The sequence below is a fragment of the Dendrobates tinctorius genome, unplaced genomic scaffold (assembly GCF_039654945.1).
Source record: "Dendrobates tinctorius isolate UK_male_01 unplaced genomic scaffold, ASM3965494v1 ptg000196l, whole genome shotgun sequence".
NCBI classification, from domain to species: Eukaryota; Metazoa; Chordata; class Amphibia; order Anura; family Dendrobatidae; genus Dendrobates; species Dendrobates tinctorius.
The window spans coordinates 8,682,987-8,706,041 of record NW_027361863.1 but is presented as its reverse complement, the minus strand read 5'-3'; the positions used below and the strand labels follow the sequence as shown (position 1 = coordinate 8,706,041).

General features: G+C 49.7%; 1 protein-coding gene across 2 annotated transcripts in view; it reads right to left on the bottom strand.

Annotated features, from left to right (window-relative positions):
- MMS19 (MMS19 homolog, cytosolic iron-sulfur assembly component) overlaps nt 1-23,055 on the bottom strand; it is a 135,136-nt gene that overhangs the window by 58,115 nt on the left and 53,966 nt on the right. Inside the window, exons 12-21 of one of the 2 annotated variants that reach the window (XM_073552857.1) lie at nt 22,041-22,179; nt 21,808-21,962; nt 21,059-21,134; nt 20,681-20,806; nt 17,168-17,249; nt 16,542-16,639; nt 15,118-15,272; nt 14,794-14,944; nt 14,428-14,527; nt 14,244-14,346 (exon numbers count right to left, since the gene is read on the bottom strand). In XM_073552857.1, the coding sequence (XP_073408958.1) occupies nt 14,244-14,346; nt 14,428-14,527; nt 14,794-14,944; nt 15,118-15,272; nt 16,542-16,639; nt 17,168-17,249; nt 20,681-20,806; nt 21,059-21,134; nt 21,808-21,962; nt 22,041-22,179 (1,185 nt within the window). Of the gene's footprint in view, nt 1-14,243; nt 14,347-14,427; nt 14,528-14,793; nt 14,945-15,116; nt 15,273-16,541; nt 16,640-17,167; nt 17,250-20,680; nt 20,807-21,058; nt 21,135-21,807; nt 21,963-22,040; nt 22,180-23,055 lie in introns of both variants that reach the window. The other variant, XM_073552858.1, reaches the window with a different exon arrangement.

Below are 23,055 nucleotides of genomic sequence, written 5' to 3'. Positions count from 1 at the left end.
ATCCCTGTGTGGCAGAGCCAAAAGTTTTACCATAACCATGTTCCCCGCATCATGTTCCCACATGCTTTATGCATCCATTAGCCCTCTGTGTCTGTACTGTTACACACTTAACATTATGGCTGGTCCATACAATCAGGGCAACTGTTACCACCCACCTTTCGTGTCTACCTCTTTCCTCAGACTGTAAGCTTGCGAGCAGGGCCCTCATTCCTCTTGGTATCTGTTATGATCTATGTGATTATTGTTATGCTGTAATGTCTATTGTCTGTACAAGTCCCCTCTGAAATGTAAAGTGCTGAGGAATATGTCGGCGCTATAAAAATAAAATTTATTATTATTATTATTATTATTAACTCCAGTTAGGAGGACAGACTGAGATATTGATGGTTCATCAGCCAAATCCTGGCGAGTCCAGCTCTCACCTCCATGAGGCGGACAGTCCAGTATAGTGCTGCCCTACTTAGCACAATCAAGTTCATCTTCCCACTCCATTGGGACATTAGGAGTTTAATCACTTAGCGTCCACAAGGCCATCTTATGACTCCAACTAGGAGTCTTAACTAGACTTATGTCAATCATGCACATTCAATCTATCAGGGTATATTAAATGTAGATGCTTATCAACATATTCTTAGCCGTTCATCTTATCATACCAGACCAGGAAGATCAACTGGACTTACACTGGTTCCGTTAGCTTAGCCATGCCCAAGCTATAAATCCTACTAGAAGGATAACCTGGAACCCAAATGATGAACCAACCTAAATGCCAACCAGTCCAAATCATGACTCCAAACCCCGAAGATTAACTGGACTTACAATTATTTAATTTGGCTTATCACATCCATGACCAACTCCAATTAAAAGGATAACTGGGATGTAGGTATCTCACTAAGCTAAAAGCTGACCAGTCCATTTTGAAACTCTGACACTGGGACAACTGGGACAGAGATATTAAATGCGGATCAGTACATTATACTGCCGGGGCAAACGCCAGGCTGCCAGCCTCAACGCCAGGCTGCCAGCCTCAACGCCAGGCTGCCAGCCTCAACGCCAGGCTGCCAGCCTCAACGCCAGGCTGCCAGCCTCAACGCCAGGCTGCCAGCCTCAACGCCAGGCTAGACACCAAGCCTAGATAGGTACTGAAGCATTAAATGTAGATTCTCCCAGACTGCTGTCAGTATTTTAGCACTCAACTGGGCCCGTGTACTCGGTGCGCTTCCTACTATAAGTTGCTACTGAACACACCATGGTGTTGCAAAACTCAGATCCAGACGTCTGCTCAAGGCTCCTACAACTAGAGGACAGGAAACCACATTGAAGGAGGAAGTGGCCTTTTAATTTTTTGCTCTTGGCTTCCTGTCTGGTCATCAGGGGAAATCCTACTCTCTCAGATGCTGTCATGGGTGAGGGGGGAAAAAAGACAAAGTAGTTTTACTATCAAAATAAAATACACATGGGGCGTGGCTATGTAGCGTCGGAGAGAGGACGCCCTTGGGGAGAGCTCCTCATATCCTGACATTCATCCGGTCAGTGGACTCGGGCCACCGGGATATACCTGCTGGTATCGATCCCTCTGGACCGCGGAGCACCTGTGGACCCCCTGGGAGGCCGAATCTCGGCGGGCTGATAGCTGCACGGGTCGGGGCAGACGGCGGGGCCTGCACGGGATGGCGGCCATTTTCAGAAGCGCGCGCTCTGGCAGTGAGAGACGCGGCGCTGGCTCCCTCCTCGCAGCGCTGACAGGACGGTGAACACACATCCTGAGGAACTAAAGGGGAGAAGTGGTGAATGCTCTGGAAGATTGGGCCCCGCACTCCCCTCTGCTAAGCCACCTGACTTGCCAGTGTCATTACCTTAGGGGCCTTTGGACCCCCACCTGGCTGCTTTCTTTGTGTGCACTGCGGATCCCTCCCTAGCCATAAGGCCTCTCGTTTACCTGTTAGAGCCGGTTCTTATTCTCCTGTGCTACTGCTGTGTTGCCCTTAAGACACCTGTCACCGTTATATTATAGCACTGCTGTGCTCATAACTTGGATCTGGGAATCCCATGAGTGCACCGTTTCTGTTACCTGGCTGTGCCATATTGCTATTGAAAATGAACCGCTCCAGGGGGGCAGGAGCAGCCGAGAAATTGAAAGAGTTTGCTAGACCTTACTATTATGACACCACACAGTCCCTCAGAAATAACCCCTCACAGTCTCAGCGTAAAAACCGTCCCTCTGAGGGTGAAGAGGAGAGTAAGCAGGAGGAATTAAGCCTCAAGCAAGCATCTGAGCAACTGATGCAGGCCATCTCCCTAACTAGGACATCGCCGACGGGGAAAATAGAGGAGGTGTATACCGAGGTGGGGCGTCTTCGACAAAATATGCAGGCCATCAGAGGGCGCATTACGGAGGTGGAGACAAGGGTGTCCAAGGTAGAGGACACCATTGTACCAATGGAGGCCAAGCTTACGAAAGCGATGGGCTCGGTGAACGCATGGAGGCAAAAAGCAGACGACCTGGAGAATAGAATGTGTCGGAACAACATCCGAGTTATTGGTCTGCCGGAACGCTCGGAAGGTCAACATCCGGAACAATTTTTAGAAGACTGGCTCAAAACTTCTCTGGGAGATGAATTCTCCCCAACATTTGCTGTGGGAAGGGCTCATAGGGTTCCTACAAGACCTCTTCCTCCTGGAGCCCCACCTAGACCTTTTCTGGCGCGTCTCCTCAATTGCAGGGACAGGGATGTGATTCTACGTCTAGCTCGACAGAAAAGTCCCATCAAGTTCAACAATGCCACGATCTCAATCTTTCCAGATTTTTCTATGGAACTCCAGAAACAACGGGCACAATTCATGGACATCAAGAAGCGGCTCCGGGAGAGGAATGTTGTGTATTCAATGATCTATCCGGCCAAGCTCCGGGTGGTCCATGGGGGTTCTATATTTTTTACAGATCCGGCGGAGGCAGCTGAGTGGTTGCGGTCCCACAAAGGGTCTGCAGCGAAGGAATCCTAATGTTTCTACTGTTAATCAGAATTTTCTTTTTTTTTTTTTTTTTTTTTAGTGATGGTTTGATTGGAGCTCTTTTTTCCACAGGCGTCCGGATTACCAACAATACCGGACACTGAGCTCAGTGATGGTATCCCCTTGTCTATTTCATGACGGGAGAGCAGGACTTTGCTCCCGTATTGTTTCTCCACTTTGATGTTTCTTTATAGTGGTTTTATTTGGCTTTTAGGTAGAATTCGCAGCCAAGAGCAATTTCAATCTTTGTGTGGTGTCTTTAAATTTTGCTCGAGTACTGATGTAGGCCATATCCAGTGGAATAAATATGGGGTCTGAGATGATATGCATGACATGGAATGTGAGAGGTATAAAAACCCCCCGGAAAAAGATCAAAGTTTTCTCGCAGATTAGACATTACCGCCCTCACAGTGTGGCCTTGGTGGAGATGTACCTGACTAGGGATACAGCTCGGTGCGTGCAGAAGCCTTGGGTACAATGGTCTGTTCATGCATTCTATACTAGTTACTCGAGGGGGACTCAATGTTGGTGCATAGAGATTTTAGATGGGAAGCCAGGGAGACCCGGAGGGTTCCTGAGGGTCGTTTTGTCTTCATATATGCATCAATAAATACCAGGGAATATGTAATTGTATGTGTTTGCAATCCACCCCCTGCTAATATGTCCATTCTTCAGAAGGCGATGAGCTTTGCCCTAAATTATCCGGATGCGGATGTTATCTGTATGGGGGACTTCAATATGGTCATGAATAACCATTTTGATAAATTGAGATTGGATGATGGAGTATCTGGAGGGGTTCCTCCGCCGACAACAACCCAGCTGTCGCTATTTATGGAGGGTAGCGGGTGGTTAGATTTGTGGAGAGTGCGGCATGCTGAGCTGACAGAGTATACTCGCCACTCATCCACTAAGCGTTCCCTATCGCGTACAGATTACATATTCGAATCCAGTGGTCTGGCGATGTGGGTAGATAACATAGAGCACGGCAGCAGAAGGATCTCAGATCACAGCCCAGTCATCCTCAAACTTAAGTACGGGCAATTAAATAACAGGATTTTTGGGTTGCTTACCGTAAAATCTGTTTCTCGGAGCCTTCATTGGGGGACACAGAGACCTTGGGTGTATGCTGCTGCCACTAGGAGGCTGACACTATGCACAAAAAAAGGTTAGCTCCTCCTCCGCAGTGTACACCCCACCGACCGGCAGAGAATTCCTCAGTTAGTGAGAAAGCAGTAGGAGAAGTAACAGAATAGGTTGACAACATAAACAACTCAACTGTAACCATTCAACCAAAGTAAGAACAGGAGCTGTAAAACATGGGAGGGTGCTGTGTCCCCCAATGAAGGCTCCGAGAAACAGATTTTACGGTAAGCAACCCAAAAATCCTGTTTTCTCGTTCGCCTTATTGGGGGACACAGAGACCTTGGGACGTCCCAAAGCAGTCCCTGGGGTGGGAAACAAACTTCCATCAGGCCAGCAGACTCACCACCGAGGCCTGCAGAATCCGTCTACCTAGGCTGGCGTCCGCCGAAGCGTAGGTGTGGACTCTGTAGAATTTCACAAACGTGTGAACCGATGACCATGTTGCAGCTTTGCAAAGCTGCAGTGCGGAAGCTCTGTGGCGCACCGCCCAGGAGGCACCCACTGCTCGAGTAGAGTGGGCCCTGATACCCGGAGGGGCTCCGCGACGCTTAACACGGTAGGCTTCCAGGATAGCCGATCTGATCCAGCGAGCAAAGGTGGCTTTTGACGCCGGGTGACCTTTCCGCGCTCCATCAGGGATAATGAAAAAAGAGACTCTGTCTTTCGCAAGGAAGTCGTCCTAAACAGATAGACTCTTACCGCCCTAACCAGGTCCAGCTTATTCAAGGACCGCTCTCGGGGATGAGTTGGATTCGGACAAAAGGACGGTAGCACGATATCCTCGTTGAGGTGAAACGAGGACACCACCTTCGGAAGGAACGAGGGCGGAGGCCGCAGAACTACCTTATCCTGGTGGAGAACCAGAAAGGGAGAGCGGCACGAAAGAGCTGCCAATTCCGACACGCGCCGGACGGAGGTGATGGCCACCAGAAAGGCTACCTTCCAAGAAAGGAGAGAAAGGGAAATATCCCTGAGGGGTTCAAAGGGCGGACCTTGCAGAACCTCAAGAACCAGATTAAGATCCCATGGATCCACGGGCGCCCGGTACGGCGGGACCGTGTGAGCCACGCCCTGAAGAAAGGTCTTAACCTGAGGACGGGAAGCCAACGTTTTCTGAAACAGAATGGACAGCGCCGAAACTTGACCCTTCAGGGAACTGAGGGCAAGCCCGGCATCCAATCCTGCCTGAAGAAACGCTAGGACTGAAGGGAGCGAAAAAGACATGGGCGCGACGTCATTGGTCTCACACCAAGTGAAATAGGCCTTCCAAGTACGGTAGTAAATCTTGGAAGATAATGGCTTTCTGGCTCGGATCATGGTCTGAATTACGTGGTCGGAAAATCCTGCTCGTCTCAGAACCTCGGTCTCAACAGCCACGCCGTTAAATTGAGCGGTCGAGAATTGGGGTGGCAAATCGGACCCTGAGACAGCAGATCTGTTCTGTCTGGAAGCTTCCAGGGGGCGTCCACGAGAAGGTTGACAATGTCCGCGAACCAAGACCTTCTGGGCCAATTCGGGGCGATGAGAATGACCGGAAGTCCTTCTGCCTTGATCTTCTTCAACAGCTTGGGAAGAAGAGGCAGAGGAGGGAACAGGTAGGGAAGTTCGAACTGGGACCAAGGAACGGCCAGGGCGTCGGCGCCCACTGCCAGAGGGTCCCGAGACCTGGACACGAATTGTGGGACTTTCCTGTTGAGGCGAGACGCCATGAGGTCTACATCCGGGGTTCCCCACCGAAGGCAGAGCAGATGAAACACTTCCGGATGTAGGGACCATTCTCCCGCCGCGAGACCCTAGCGGCTGAGAAAATCGGCGGCCCAGTTGTCTACGCCGGGAATGTGAACCGCGGAAATTGTCGGAACGGAAATCTCCGCCCAACGAAGAGTCTTGGACACCTCCGCCAGGGCTGAGACACTCCGTGTTCCCCCTTGGCGGTTGATATATGCCACCGCTGTGGCGTTGTCTGTCTGAATCCGTACCGGCAGTCCCTTGAGGAGCCTTTCCCAGTGGACCAGAGCAAGATGGATCGCTCGAATCTCCAGAACGTTGATCGGCAGCGCTGATTCCCGATCCGACCATCGACCCTGAACAGTGTGGTTGCGGAACACAGCACCCCAACCGAGGAGACTGGCATCTGTGGTTACTATCTGCCAGTGAATGGGAAGGAAGGATCGACCCGATAGAATGAGAGGTGACGACAACCACCAGTTGAGAGACCGCTTGATCCGGTAAGAAAGATGGACAGGGCCATCCAGGGACCGAGGCGACCTGTTCCACTTCGACAGAATGGCCTGCTGGAGAGGCCTGGCGTGAAATTGGGCAAAGGGAACTGCCTCTATCGCCGCCACCATCTTTCCCAGGACCCTCATGGCTGTACGGAGAGATGGGAATCGCGAGGTCTGCAGCGATCGTACTTCCTGCTGCAGAGAGAGAATCTTTTCTTGTGGGAGAAAGACCCTTGACCGACGAGTGTCGAACAGAAGACCTAGAAAGACCAGGCGTTGGGTAGGAACCAGACAGGACTTTTTCCTGTTGACGATCCACCCGAAATTGGAAAGAGTGTCCAGGACGATTGACAAACTTTGGTGAGCCTGATGGAATGAGGGAGCCTTGATCAGAATATCGTCTAGGTACGGGAAAAGAACGAGGCCTCTGACTCTCAACAAAGCCATCAACGCAGCCATGATCTTGGTGAAGACTCTGGGAGCGGTGGCAAGACCGAAGGGCAGTGCGACAAACTGGTAGTGGTGCTGTCGAATCGCAAAGCGCAGGAACTTCTGATGTCCGGAGAAAATTGGAACATGTAAATAGGCATCTTGGATGTCTATTGAGCACATGAATTCCTGCTCCTCCATGGAGGCGATGACCGAGCGAAGCGACTCCATGCGGAATTGGCGAAGGCAGACCCTCTTGTTGAGCAGCTTGAGATCCAAGATGGGTCGAACTGCGCCGTCTTTTTTCGGCACTACAAACAGGTTCGAGTAGAACCCCGTGAAGCGCTCCGATTCGGGAACGGGCACAATCACCCCGGAACTGAGGAGAGCGGCGATAGCCGTAGAGAACCCCGGGATCAAGGCTGGATCCTTTGGAGGCCGGGATTCGAAGAAACGATCCCGTGGGAGAGAGACGAACTCTATCTTGTATCCTGAGGATACGACCTCCCTGACCCAGGCGTCCTCCACGGCGGCCAGCCAAACGTCCCTGAAGGAAAGAAGTCGACCTCCCAATTGGAAAGGCCCCTCGCGTGCCCGATGATAGTCATGCTGAAGTAGACCGTCCAGATCTAGATCTGGACGGTCTGCCCTGGGAGGAGTGGGGTCGCCAGGAAGGAGTGGGTCTGAAGGAAACTTTCTTTCTCTCCTGGCGAGCCTGCGGTCTCTGTTGGCTGGAGGAGTTGTCCGCCGTATTGAAACGGCGGAAAGTCCGAAAGGGTCGAAACTGACGCCTTAGTGGGGGTCTGCGAGGCTTGGACTGAGGGAGGAGTGAACTCGTGCCTCCGGTGGCGTCCTTAATAATCTGGTCCAATTGGGACCCAAAGAGGCGCACCCCCTGAAAAGGTAGGTTAGTGAGGGACCTTTTAGAAGACAAGTCCGCTTGCCATGCCTTTAGCCAAATTGTACGTCGAATTGCAACAACGTTGCTTGACGCCTGAACTGCACAGGATGCGGCATCCAAGGAAGCGGAGAGAAGATAGTCCCCAGCATGGGAGATCTGATTGGCGAGATCGGCCAAATGCTCCGGTTGCGCCTTATCTAAGATACCCTGCCGAAGGTAGTCTGCCCACGTGGCTATGGCCTTTGCTGCCCAGGATGAAGCAAAGATTGGACACACCGCCGCTGAAGCCGCTTCAAAGGCAGACTTCGCCAGGGATTCTATAATCCTGTCATTAGAATCCTTTAGGGACGCCACGCCTGAAAGCGGGAGAACCGTGTTATTGGATAGCCTGGACACGGGCGGATCGACCGAGGGAGAGGCCGACCAGTTGTCCGTGAGCTCCTTAGCAAACGGGTAGAGTATGCCGAGACGTTTTCCTCTTTGAAAGCGTCTGGTCGGATCCTCTCTTTACTTGGTAAAAATTTTCCCAAACTCGGAATGGAAAGGAAAAACCCTGGAGGGAGTTTCTGCCCGTCTGAACGAAACCTCCTGATCTGAGGATTTCGCAGGGGAGTCAGCAATATCGAAGGTATGATGGATCGCAGCAATGAGGTCCTGCACTGTGACCTTCATGCTTGCATCCTGGTCTGAATCCAGCTCTAAAATCCCCTCAGATGACCTGTCCGAAAGCGCTTCCCCTGACTCGGGAGAGGAGGCCCGAGAGGGAGGCTGGTGAGAAGGGCTATGCGGTGAGATGGGACTAGGAGAGGATTCCGGCTGGGAATCTTGCCTGGGTCTTTTGCGATTACCGCTGGCTGATTCAGATGGAACAATTTGGGACCTGCTTGGCCCTGCTGAAGAGTCCAGGGGCAACTTATCAAGAACGGCTACCAGGGACTGAGACACCCTGGTGAGGTCTGCCACTGATTGAGATAGCGAGGAGGCCCAGCCAGGCATGGGGGGCTCACTCTCACCTGGGGCCGCAGATGGCTCCTGGACGGCGTCAGGCTGAATTGGATTGCTACAATCCAGGCAGAGGGGAGTGGACTGGCCTGAGGGAAGTTTGCGATTGCACGAAGAACATGCAAAGTACTTGACTAAAGTGCAGGGGGGGGCGGTAGAGCGGGTACGATGAGACTTAGAGTTAGACATAGTGAAAAGCTGAGGTAATGCCGGAAGGTTGGGGAACAGAGGGCGGAGAAGGGTCAGTCTGCAGTGCAGATCTACTCACGTTCCGGTGTCCCCAGAAGCGATGCTCTGCGACCTGTCAGTGGATGCAGGTCAGAGCGAAATCCGGCCGACAGACCTCCTGAAAAAACCAGCTGGAGAAGATGCTATCCAGTGAGGAGCTGGTGCCCGGCTAACAGGCTGGGAAAATGGCGCCTTCCTGAGGAAAAGCGCGCGTTCAGGAGAGGAGGGAGGGCGGAGCACCACGCAGGGTTAACAATTCACCGCCCTCTAGCCAATAACAGGCTGGGCAGGTGAAGGACAGGCGGTGGGAGGGCCTGGGAAGAGCGGGAGAGAAGCCCGCTTAGAAGAAAGGGGCGGGGGGCGTGGCCGCGACGCAGCGGTAGGCCCGAACTGAAGCCGGGGCCTAAATTAGTTGCGGCGGCCGCCTGTCAGCAGGGGGTCGGCGCGGAGGTCCGAAAAAGTGGGACGCCGCAGTCGCAAGCCGCTCTCAATGGGAAAAAACCCTGTGCTCCCTGTCCCCAGAAAGGGGGGAGGGAAGGGGGGGATGCCCAGCAACATTGAGCTGCCTATAGCCTTGTGGCGACTGCGAGCGACCGCAGCGCCTACAACCGGGGTTCCCCTGTGACCATTGAAGAGGCAACCGTCGGGAATGGGCAGCCAGGTAAAATAAAAAAAAAAAAAAAAAATACTCACCCATCCACGATCCGTTACCTGTCTGAAGAAGTCTTGCGTCTCATCCAACCAACAGGCTCTGGTAGGCAAGTGGGAGGGAGACTGGCGACAAGGACCCCTGGAGTCGCTGGCACGTCTTGGTGTCGGCGTCCGTCTGGCTGGTCCTGCCGCGGAGAACTGCAAGGATACGGGGTGGCAGTACACGCCGTACTTGCAGACTCCATGTGGGAGTACAGATGTGACTTTTCACTCTGTATCCCTCCGTAGAACCTGAAAAGGAACGACGCACGACGAGGTAGATAAGGGTCTAATAAAAGACCCGTGTCCACCTCCTACTGACACTAAAGCTAAACTGAGGAATTCTCTGCCGGTCGGTGGGGTGTACACTGCGGAGGAGGAGCTAACCTTTTTTTGTGCATAGTGTCAGCAGCATACACCCAAGGTCTCTGTGTCCTCCAATAAGGCGAACGAGAAAACAGGATGGTTTGGAAGTTGAACCCTTTCTGGTTGAAACTGATAGTATCCCCCGATAGAACAATCGATCAATTGCATTGCTTCATTTTGTCCCACCAGGAACCTCAGGATATTAATTTATTTTGGGATACCCTTAAGGCATATCTGAGGGGCTGCTTGTCCTCCACAATTTCTTACATTAAGCGGGTAACCTCAAGGGAGGATGATGTGATGGAACGGCGTTTGAAGGATTCAGAGGCTACATACATATCTAACCAAACCAATGGCAATAGGATTGAGTGGTTGGCTGCCCAGCGACTATACACCCAGCATATGGACACTAAACCTAAGCGCAAATTATTCTTTGCCTGCCAGTCTTATTTTGAGCTGGGAAACCAAGCAAGTAAATTTTTGGCCTATCTGGTGCGCCAACATAATACCTCTAATACAATATTACAGATCCGTAAGTCGGATGATTCGTTGGTGTCTTCAACTGAGGAGATTCTCGGCTGCTTCTACGATTACTATAAGTCACTATGTGAGTCTAAAAGTGGCTCTGATGATTTGGGGTGTTTGGATTACTTGTCGGATGTAACATTCCCTACCATAGATCCTGATCAGCGAGCCTTTATGGATGCTGAATTCACTATGGAGGAGATAGAGAATGCTATAGCGGACATGGCATCTGGGAAGGCTCCTGGGCCGGACGGGTTCCCTATTGAATTGTATAGGAAATACCGAGACATATTAACGCCACTATTGATAAAGGTATTTCGGGGAATATGGGAGGGGGAATCTATGCCTGAATCCTTTTACGAGGCTAACATCATAGTACTTAGGAAGGAGGGGAAGGACCCTTTAGAATGTGGACCCTATCGTCCCATATCGTTAGTAAATGTGGACTATAAAAGTTTTACTAAGATTCTCGCCACCAGATTAAATTCGATTATATTGAACCTTATACATCCTGACCAGACGGGCTTTATGCCTGGTAAGAGCACTTCAATTAAAATCAGACGAGTCCAGTCAATAGTCCAATATAGCTCCCTAATGCCAGACAACAAATGGGCACTGGCATCGTTAGATGCCGCCAAGGCTTTTGATTCCCTTAAGTGGCCTTTCCTCTCCGCATGTCTACAGAGATATGGCTTTGGTGATAAGTTTATAAAATGGGTCAAAACATTGTATATGAAGCCTAAGGCCCGTATTATTGTGAACAATTCCATATCTGAGTCCTTTTCATTACACAGGGGGACCCGTCAGGGGTGCCCCCTTTCCTCGGCCCTCTTCGCACTTGCGATTGAGGCATTGGCAATTCGTATAAGGTCTTCCCCTGGCATTAGGGGTATAGATATAGCGGGTCGGGTAGATACCATAAGTCTATCTGCAGATGATATGGTGATATTTATGGACGAGGCAGAGGAAACTTTGCCTCAAGTGATTGCCACCATAGAGGGATTCAGTAAATATTCGGGTTTATATATAAATTGCGAAACGTCTGCCCTGTTACCCCTCTCCCATGCCCTGATGCCCCAACTTGAGGCTCTCTCCTTGTTGTCTATTGTATCTAGTTTTAAATACCTGGGTGTCCATATATCCCATAACAGTACACTCGACTTATAACTTAATATCTGCTCACTGCTGGAACTGGTCAAAGTTAAATTTGCAACCTGGAGTAAATTACCGCTGTCTGTGGCCGGACGCATCAGCCTGATTAAAATGATATTACTTCCCAAACTTAGCTATTCCCTTCAGCACAGTGCTGTAATGATACCCAAGTCCTTCTTTGTGAATCTTAATTCCCAGGTCACGTCTTTTATATGGGGGAAAACCAGACCCAAGCTTAAATTGTCCACTCTGCAGAGGCCTATAATGGGAGGCGGGGCGGCGCTACCAGATTTCTTCCTATATTATTTGGCTGGACAGGCTAGAGCCCTAAGTAAATTGATGCCGGGTAATTATCTCCCTAATTCTGAAAGTCACTTGCTTCACGTTGCAAGAACTGATTGCCCACTGGGTTTCCTGGAGTTGGAGAGGCCTGGTGTCCCTCGTTTACTGCCCCTGCTCCGTCTGGCACGATTAGTATGGAGGCAAATTAAGAAAGTGATTGGATTCAAAGGTATCATAGCTGAAATGCCCCTATGGGAAAATGCCTATTTCCCGTTATTACTAAGTCACCCGTCCGCTGATTTTTGGATCCAACATAATGTCTCCCTGATAGGAGTCTTGTATGATTATGTGGCCTTAATGTCTTTTGAGCAGATACAGGCGAAATATGAGGTTCCGAGATCTCAATTTTTCCGCTATTTACAGCTAAGATCAGCTCTCCAGTCGCACATAAGGTGTATGGGTGTGGGTCGTGCCATTTCGTCCCTACCTTTGATAGAAATCCTTAACTCGCAGGGTCCCCAGGGCCTCATCTCCTCTTTATATACGTACATGCTGTCGGTGGGAGCGGAATCTGCCATAAGCTCTGTTAAAGGGAAGTGGGAAAGACTCATCCCTAATACGCAGGGAGAGGAGTGGGAAGAGATCCTGGAATCTCCGATTGGAGTCTCACCATCTATTAATAATAGAATGATACAGTTGTATATAATAAACTAATCATATTTAACTCGGATACGACTTTTTAGGATGGGTCGATTCCAGTCATCGGAATGCTTGCGATGTCATTCACCAGATGCAGACTATATTCACATGATATGGCAATGTCCCACTGTCCTACAGTACTGGAAAGAGGTGACGTTGTTCTTGTCATCACTGGTGCAAACTCCTGTCCCTCTTGAACAACTGGTCTGCTTGTTTGGGGTATGGGAGGAGGAGGTTTGGGGTCACCATGTTCGGATTTTTCTACTGGAGACGCTGTTTATGGCATGGAAAGTATTGGCATTACGGTGGATGGGTAATTCATGTCCTTCTCTTAAAACCTGGATTGACTTGGTAAATACGATTGTTCCATACGAGTGCACATTATATCAGAAGAGGGGATGCTTGGGTAAATTTGAAAAGATCTGGGGGAGGTGGAATTCTTCTCATCTTACTTTGTAGAATGAAGACATTGCATATGAGATGATATAGTGCAAGATAGTAGGCTGCGAATTAGTATATGGTTGATGTAGCCGTAGGTTAGTTTAGGAATCTATAATCAATCTATATTATTTGAGTGATAAGGTAAAGGCTGGTGAGATAAGACTGATGTACATGCTTAGAATGTATAGCCTGTTGCTCTCTGTATATGCTTGGGGGATTATGCATATCTTATCCGTATATTAATAAGAGTATTCAATTTTCTCTTTTTTTTTGTTTAGTATTTAACAAACAGATGGTAATGTGTATGCTCTGTACAATGGTTACAGCCACAAGCAAATATGTATTTTGTACATTACATTTTTTTTCTTGTTTTAAAGATTAATAAATGAATTAAAAAAAAAAAAAAATAAAAAAATAAAAATACACATCCTTTAGGGTGCAGTAAAATAGCCGGATAACACGCACGACAATCACCGTCTGACTGCGCCCTTGAACAAGGATCTGATAGTCTGGCACCAGAGAGAACCAATCAAATGGAGACTGCAGATTTCCTAATGGTACCATCATTATTAAAAGTTTATATTGCTTTATGTGTAATAGCAGAATATGGAATAATGCCCCTCACCTATCAGTCCATATTCAGGTGACTGCTGTCCAGTCCTTCCCAATATTCCCACTTGTGAGACCAAGCTGCGCAATCCTTTATGTATAAATGTCCCAACACATTTTTTTTCCCCTTTCCATTAAGCTTCGTCAGGGAAAAGGGTAAAATGTCCAATTTGGGGTGACTATCCTGCATTTAGGTGGGAGAGCGGGTGAATAATGATTAGAGGGACAGAACCAGACAGGTTGTATATGGACGGCTGGAGCGTCAGCTACTGCAATTATTGATGTGATTGTTCATCTATGAAGCACAAGTCATTGGCCTCTGAGATGTAGTTGGTGGAGCACACCGAGTAATAAGATGTTGCTAATCCAATCAGACGCAAATGTCCTCGATTCATCCCCGCTGGGATTTGCTGCATGCTCGTCCTGTGGCTCGCTGCTAAGAAGCAGCTGCAAAATGTACAATTACATACAGCCGATTCCAGAGACGCATTAAATAAAACCTCAGTATTTCATATACAAAAAAAAAAATCCAACTTCATTACCTGGAAAGGAAGGAACTTAGAGGTGAGGCTATTTTCACAAAGAATGGAAACATCCCCGTCCAGGAACAGGTTCACAATCTGAGATGCACTCGAAGACGATAACCTGCGAGTGCAGAAGAGAAGGCGAGTGACAGACCGGTCCCACGGAGGGCCACGACCACCATTATATTACACGAATACTCACTCAGGACTGAGCCGTGTGCTGGACGCAATGATTAATGACGCCATAGCTGTGAGGACGCTGTCGTTAAGGAGGACGTGAAGATCTGCTGTGTGCCCCCTGTCTGAGAAAGAGGACACAATACAATTTCATCTCTTACGAGAGTTAGTAGAACTGGCACGACTCGATTCGCAGGACTCGTCCATCAGCAACATCAGTGGATAGGAGCCTTGTGAACTGCCTCCTAGCTGCCGGCATCAGCGGCTCTTCCTTTGATTAAACGGCCCACGAGCGTCATATCGCAATGCTGACGTTGCACCAGGCAATTTTCAGAGCACTTGTCCACTGATGAGGCTCGATGGACACCATAACACTACACCGTCCCGTTACCTTGCATTGCAGCTTGCACGGTGAGCGACAGCAGACATGGCATCACTTTCTGGTGATAATAACAGAGAGACTCTGCATTTTCTTGGCATAGTACCGCCACGTGATAAAGGCTCTTGCACACAGCGACCACGTCTTCTGCACTTGTTTCTCCAGTTTGTGGAGGGGGAAAAAAATGTATGTAAACGTAAAAAAAAATAGCTGGAGAGTGTGCGGGTCACTATGGAGGAGTATAATATACAGTATAAAGGATAGCATTTACGGGGTTAACAGTAAAGCGCATATGACTGTATTACAGTCAGTATTTCCACGTGAATGGCAGATACCTCTTTGTGACTGACGGACGTAATCCAGTAGTATCGGCACAGTCTCTTGAACGATACTGTGATGCGTAGAAACAGCAGCTAAAGCTTCAAGACAGCGCTGCCATAAAGTGTGTGGGGGTATAACGCTGCCCGGGGTGTCTGTACCATCCATGGGCACTGTAAAAAGTAAAAATGATGTCAATGGATACACATATATGGGCCGTGTAGAGCAGTGGTCCCCAACCTTTTTTGCACCAGGGACCGGTTTCAAGCAAGACCATTCTTCCATGGCCCGGCAGGGCGGGGATGGAGGTGTGGCAGGGGCGGGGCTTTGGTCATAAGGGGGCGGGGCTATGGACACGGTTGTAGTGTAGCAGTGCATACTTAGAATTAAATAACATTTATAATGTGACTCAACTCACCATAGGTTTTGAATGAGTGCTCCATCACCCCCTTCTCCCCATCATTGCCTTCACCCCATCACTCCCTTCTCTCCATCATTGCCTTCACCCCATCACTGCTGTCTCCCCATCATTGCCTTCACCCCATCACTCCCCTCTCCCCATCACTGCCTTCACCCCATCACTCCCCTCTCCCCATCATTGCCTTCACCCCATCACTCCCCTCTCCCCATCATTGCCTTCACCCCATCATTGCCTTCACCCCATCACTCCCCTCTCCCCATCATTGCCTTCACCCCATCACTGCCGTCTCTCCATCATTGCCTTCACCCCATCACTGCCTTCACCCCATCACTGCCTTCTCTCCATCATTGCCTTCACCCCATCACTGCCGTCTCTCCATCATTGCCTTCACCCCATCACTGCCGTCTCTCCATCACTCCCCTCATGGCCTTCTCCTCATGGACGCAGTGGACGGGTCCTTGCAGCTCCGCTCCTGCTATTCCCTCTTGCAGGCAGCGGAGCTGCTTGGATCGCTCCCTGGCCGCCGCTACACACGCCGCTAAAAACTGCTGCGCGCCGCCCCAGCCCCCGCTACGCCACTGACCGCCCCTGGCTTTCCTTGTGTCCGCGGACCCGCAAGGGCACTGCAGCGGCCCGGTGCTGGGCCGCGGACCGGCGGTTGGGGACCCCTGGTGTAGAGGATAAATATAAGGAACAATCGATGATGGGCTGTAACTGGTTATTGCATCTCGGCTCCTTAAATGCCATTCCAGACACAACCCACAAAAAGGCGCGGATTCAGTGGAGTGGTGTAGGGAGACTGCAAACACCTTATGTGAAAACCTCCAATTCCAGAAATCTGCAAAAGGTGCCGATAACGTTGCACCAACATGGGCGATGCATTGCAGCCGTCCGTCAATGCAATCTCAGTGGCGTCTCTCATCTTTCGAAGTGAAAGGGAGAGGTGCCGCTTCAACCCTCATCTGCGGCACAAAAATAATCTTGTTGAATCCAGAGAAACTCTGTGCGATCATTCGCTTACCTGTCTGTAGCCTTGCACACAGCGGGGGCACCATACGACTAATAAACACGGTAGGATGAACTCTGGCCAATGATCCTGAAGATTCAATCGCAGCCTGGCTGGAGCCAAAAAAACAGAAGACTAAAAATATCATACAACAAGCAGGACCCTGTCTGCAATCTCCGCTAGATAGATCATTCAATTAGGCCGGTTTCACATTTGCGCTTCAGGGCGCAGCGACGGCCTGCGCACGGCTGCCGCTAAGCCGCGCCTCCGCCGGTAGCTCCGCCTCCGGGCGCATGACGCTGCATGCGTACCCTATCACTGAGGACGCAGGCCATGCGCAGTATGCGTTTTTGCCGACCAGCGCCAAACGCAACCTGTTGCAATTTGGTTGCGCTCGGTGCACCGTCAAAAGGATGCAGGCGCCGCCAAACGCATACTGCGCACAGCCTGCGTCCTCAGTGGTAAAGATAGGGGACGCATGACGCGTGAAGCGTCATGCGCCCGGAGGCGCGGCAGGGGGCGGGGCTTAGCGGCGGCTGTGCGCAGGCGCTGCGCCCTGAAGGGCAAATGTGAAACCGGCCTTATACTGTATATAGATGTCCAAACGATCCCTTACAGGAATGGTAAGGACAGAGACATACCAGCTCTGAGGATCTGTTTCTTCTAGGATAAGCCGGGTCAAATGCTCAACAACCAGATCCATGTCACGAGATGACAAGAAACCTTTGGGGGAAGAAGCACAGAGATATATCAGAGAGCAAGCACCGGTACTACATAAAAATTCATCATCAAGATCTGTGTTACTGTGTCAGTGAATAGAAACTATCTAGTGTCCGTCCTAATCATCTCCGATGCAGGCTAAGAGAAAAGAGATCTGCACCAGGGCGAGATCAAGACGGGTCTTCGGCCTCTAGATGTAAATCAAAGGGTTGCATTTTCTGTCAGAAGAAAGATTCAAGGTGTGTGTTCAAACACAAAGGAAAGAAAAAGATTAAGAAAGCAACTCAAAGACAGCCTCCAAGTCTCCAAGAGAGAAAGCATTCAACAACTGCTCACCCCGTCACAGGGAGAAAGCCTACGAGTCCTGCTCGCCCCGCCGTCACACAGAGAAAGCCTACGAGTCCTGCTCGCACCGCTGTCTGAGAGAAAGCCTACGAGTCCTGCTAACCCCGTCGTCACACAGAGAAAGCCTACGAGTCCTGCTCGCCCCGCCGTCACACAGAGAAATAATAATAAATTTTATTTCTATAGCGCCGACATATTCCGCAGCACTTTACATTTCAGAGGGGATTTGTACAGACAATAGACATTACAGCATAACAATAATCACATACAGTAGATTATAACAAATACCAAGAGGAATGAGGGCCCTGCTCGCAAGCTTACAGTCTATGAGGAAAGAGGGAGACACGAAAGGTGGGTGGTAACAGTTGCCCTGATTGTATGGACCAGCCATAATGTTAAGTGTGTGACAGTACAGACACAGAGGGCTAATGGATGCATAAAGCATGTGGGAGAATGATGCGGGGACCCTGGTTATGGTAAAACTTTTGGCTCTGCCACACAGGGATAGATTAGGTTAATGTGTTGAGGCGATAGGCCAGTCTGAATAAATGTGTTTTCAGGACACGCTTAAAATTGTGGGGATTGGGGACTAATCGTATTGACCTGGGAAGTGCATTCCAAAGAATTGGCGCAGCACGTGTATAGTCTTGGAGACGGGAGTGGGAGGTTCTGACTATTGAGGATGCTAACCTCAGGTCATCAGCAGAACGGAGGGCGCGGGTAGGGTGGTATACTGAAACAAGGGAGGAGATGTAGGGTGGTGCTGAGCCATGGAGGGCTTTGTGAGTGAGGGTAATAAGTTTATACTGAATTCTGGAGTGGATGGGTAGCCAGTGTAATGACTGGCACAAGGTAATAATAATAATAATAATAATTTTTATTTATATAGCGCCAACATATTCCGCAGCACTTTACAATTAAGCGGGGACATGTACAGACAATAAATTCAATACAAGTTAAGACAATTCAAACAATGACATTAGGAGTGAGGTCCCTGCTCGCAAGCTTACAATCTACAAGGAAATGGGGGGACACAGTAGGTGAGAAGTGCTTGTTAATTCAGGTCTGGCAATTATAATAGGGATTTTCATATAAAGCTGCATGATCCGGTCATCAGCCCGTGTGTTTAAGTGCAATAGACAAGTATCAAGTGCAGTTATGTGCATGAAGGGTGTGGAGACAGATGAATAGTAGGGTGCAGATTCAGAATAATATTTGGAAGGAGGGAACAGGGCAAAGTTAGCTTGCTGAGTAGTTGATGTGATAGGCTTCTTTGAAGAGATGGGTTTTCAAAGCGCGCTTGAATAGGTCAGGGCTAGGTATCAGTCTGATCGTCTGGGGAAGTGCATTCCAGAGAGCTGGAGCAGCACGAGAGAAGTCTTGGAGACGGAGGTGCGAGGTTCGGATTACGGGGGATGTTAGTCTTAGGTCATTTGTAGAACGGAGGGCACGTGTAGGGCGATAGACAGAGATGAGAGAGGAGATATAAGGCGGTGCAGAACAGTGGAGAGCTTTATGGGTGAGAGAGATGAGTTTATACTGGACCCTGTAGCGAATAGGTAGCCAGTGTAATGACTGGCATAAGATGGAGGCATCGGTGAAGCGGCTGGACAGAAATATGACCCTGGCTGCCGCATTCAAGATGGATTGGAGAGGAGAAAGTTTGGTAAGAGGGAGACCGATCAGAAGAGAGTTGCAGTAGTCCAGACGAGAATGAATATAGAAGGTAGAGGCATCGGTGTAACGATTGGTGAGGAATATGATCCTGGCTGCAGCATTCAAGACAGATTGGAGAGGGGAGAGTTTGGTAAGAGGGAGACTGATTATAAGAGAGTTACAATAGTCGAGACGAGAATGAATAAGAGAAACAGTAAGAGTTTTTGCAGAGTCAAAGGTAAGAAAAGGTCGAATTCTAGAAATGTTTTTGAGGTGCAGATGACAAGAGCGAGCCAGTGATCGAATGTGGGGGGCAAAGGAAAGCTCGGAATCAAGTATGACCCCAAGACAGCGGGCCTGTTGCTGGGGAGTAATAGTGGAACCACACACAGAAATGGCAATGTCGGGTATAGGTACATTAGTAGAGGGAGGAAACACCAGGAGTTCAGTCTTTGACAGGTTCAGTTTCAGATATAGTGAGGACATGATATTAGAAAGCCTACGAGTCCAGCTCGCCCCGCCGTCACACAGAGAAAGCCTACGAGTCCAGCTAACCCTGCCGTCACACAGAGAAAGCCTACGAGTCCTGCTCGCCCCGCCGTCACACAGAGAAAGCCTACGAGTCCAACTCGCCCCGCCGTCACACAGAGAAAGCCTACGAGTCCTGATCGACTCGCCGTCACAGTGAGAAAGCCTGCAAGTCCTGCTCACCCCGCCGTCACAGTGAGAAAGCCTGCAAGTCCTGCTCACCCCGCCATCAGAGATTAAGCCTGCGAGTTGAGCTCACCCCGCCACCACAGAGAGAAAGCCTCCAACTCCTGTTCACCCCGCTGTCACAGTGAGAAAGCCTGCGAGTACTGCTCACCCCGCCACCACAGAGAGAAAGCCTCCAACTCCTGCTCACCCCGCCATAACAGAGAGAAAGCCTGCAAGTCCTGCTCACCCTGTCATCACAGAGAAAAAGCTTGCGAGTCCAGCTCACCCCACCATGAGAGAGAAAGCCTCCAACTCCTGCTCACCCCGCCGTCACAATGAGAAAGCCTGCGAGTACTGCTCACCCTGCCGTCACAGAGAGAAAGCCTCCAACTCCTGCTCACCCCGCAGTCACAGTGAGAAAGCCTGCAAGTCCTGCTCACCCCGCCACCAAAGAGAGAAAGCTTGCGAGTCCAGCTCACCCCACCATCAGAGAAAAAGCCTCCAACTCCTGCTCACCCCGCCGTCACAGTGAGAAAGCCTGCGAGTACTGCTCAGCCCGCCGTCACACAGAGAAAGCCTGTGAGTCCTGCTTTTCTTGTATGCAGAGTGTCATGTCATTCATTCATTGTGTGTGGGGAGAGGGACGCGGGACTCTGATGTAAGACCCAGTATGGAGCAGCACTAACTTTACATTGAAGATGGCCTTAATGGATATAATGAGACTGTAGAACAGGTACCTTGGTGTGTGCCCAGCACGGTCAGGACTTTTACTGCCACCTGGTGGAGATGTGTACTGGGATCAGTCACTGCAGAGAACACCATACTGCACAATGGGTCCTTGAAACTAGCAAGACCATTTCCATCTGCAAAAAAAAAAAAAAAGAGAAGTTCCATTTAATTGCAAATCTAGCCCTATTTGCTTATATGGCTCCATTAATTCTGCAGTACTTTACAGACATCATCATCACTGTTCCCAATGGGGCTAACAATCTAGAGTCCCGATCTGTACATTTTTGGACCTTGCAGATCTACATAATATGCTACATCCATTCCAAGCAAAGATCTGCAGTCGGGGAACACTCCTGTGAACTAACGCTGTAGGATGGACACGGTACCTTCATCTTCCAGCCACTTGCTCTGCAGTTTGAGGAATCCCAGTGTCATCTCCAGTATTGTCCGCCGATGGCTGCTCTGAAAGTAAAGCACATAAGGGGGTCAGTACAATCCTCTAATGGGGGGGGCTTTGCAAACTGTGGCGTCTCTGTCAATGGTGAGTAGCTGCTGCGGGTTTCATTATTTTCCGAGCATTCCTGCCAAGCAAAACCCAATCTCCAGAAAATGAGATTGCTGTAGTTATGTGCACGCAGGCCCTGAAGTGGGTGAAGTGCCCTCAACATCACTCAACAATGAAGTTGCCTATAGACGACAACTTCTGATAAATCTCCCTAAAAGTCCAATAAAATATTTTCCAGTTATAGGGAGTGATAACATCAGGATAAATCATCACTTCCAAATGTGCGGGGGGGTCCGCCGATCAAGACTTTAAAAAATAATGGTCTGCAGAGCGGTTTTTCACTGACTTTCTGTTCTGAGCAAGACCCTCATTGCACAGAGAATGACAACGTAACCCTCGGATGATGCCCTGTTGTCTACAGAGGGCGCTGCTGTGCAGAAGAAAATGCTACCAAGATTGTCAGGGGGTCCCAGAGCCCCAAAAATCTAATGGAAGAGGCATACGGCATAGCGTTATAACAGGAGCGGTCATGCAGGGTGACCAAGCCTGCAGACTGCTGCTTCATAACACCCTAGGGAAGTGATATTAAAAGGTAAAAGCAGTGGACAACCCCTTTAACGGTCGCCATACCTGTGCATGCTGGTTATACTGGTCCAGAAGCAGAGGCAGGACATTAGCGGTCACTTTCAGACACGCCCGGGAGGAGGCGCCAGCGGCGGCCTGCAGCAGTTTAGCGCTGGGCCACACCAGCTTCATATCTGGCTCACACAGATGATGTTTGCAGTCTGAGAAAAAAAACAGTAATATTATTAGTGCACAGGGTAAATGTAGATTACACCGCTCACAGGGTCCGGGGGTCTTACCCTGTAGGATATTAGCGAGGAAACTGTCTAATAAGTCTTCCGAGTCCGGACCTAGGACGGAGTGGGACAGACACGCGGACAGAGCATGGAGGGCGGCCAGGCCGGCAGCTTCTACTTTGTCACTCGCCGTCTGAAATACCTGAGAGAGAACATCAAACCGTTATCCGGAATACATTATATCACCGATCATTTAAACCCTTAATGTCACAGCCAATTTTCATTTTTATATTTATATGCCATTTCCCTCCACTTCGGCCAAAAGCCATGACTTTTTTTTCTTCACCACCGATATAACCTGATTTTTGCGGAATGAATTGCAGTTTTAAATTTTACCATATTAAAACGACAGCACTAATTTTACCATATAATTTACTAAAAATAGAAAAAAAAACTAAATTTCTTTATCGCTTCATTGGGGGACACAGGTAATCATGGGTGTATGCTGCTGTCGCTAGGAGGCTGACACTATGCAAAAAAAGGGAAATAGCTCCTCCTCTGCAGTATACACCCACCGACAGGCACCAAATACCCCAGTTTAAGCTTAGTGTCTGTAGGAGGCGGACCTGGATCTGATCCCAGATCCGCAGTTTTTTCCTTTTAAGGTCACCTGTTGTGTTTTATTAATCTTTTTCTCCTTTGATTTTCAGGTTCTTCTTCCTTAGGGTAACAGGGTGTAATTTTTCACCTTGTTTTCTCTCATTCATGCGACCGAGCGAGCAGTGTGGTGTCACCCACATCACTCACTATCGGCAGGCAAGGCAGGACCCTTAGGGGTGCTTCAAGGTGATTCCCGGTGGCCGGTCCTTTGCCTTTTCTCCACCTCACCCCTCTCCTTGGAGAGGGCTGAGAGAAGACTGTCACCAACGGTGGCCTCCCCCCTTCTTGTAAGGGGTTGACTCAGTCTTCCGCACCGTCTGGAAACGGTGCTGGAAGGAGGATTTACCATACCAGTGACCCCCGTCCACCCGGGGGCTCCTGATGACATCCTCATCGACGAAGAGGACAGAGGCTCACC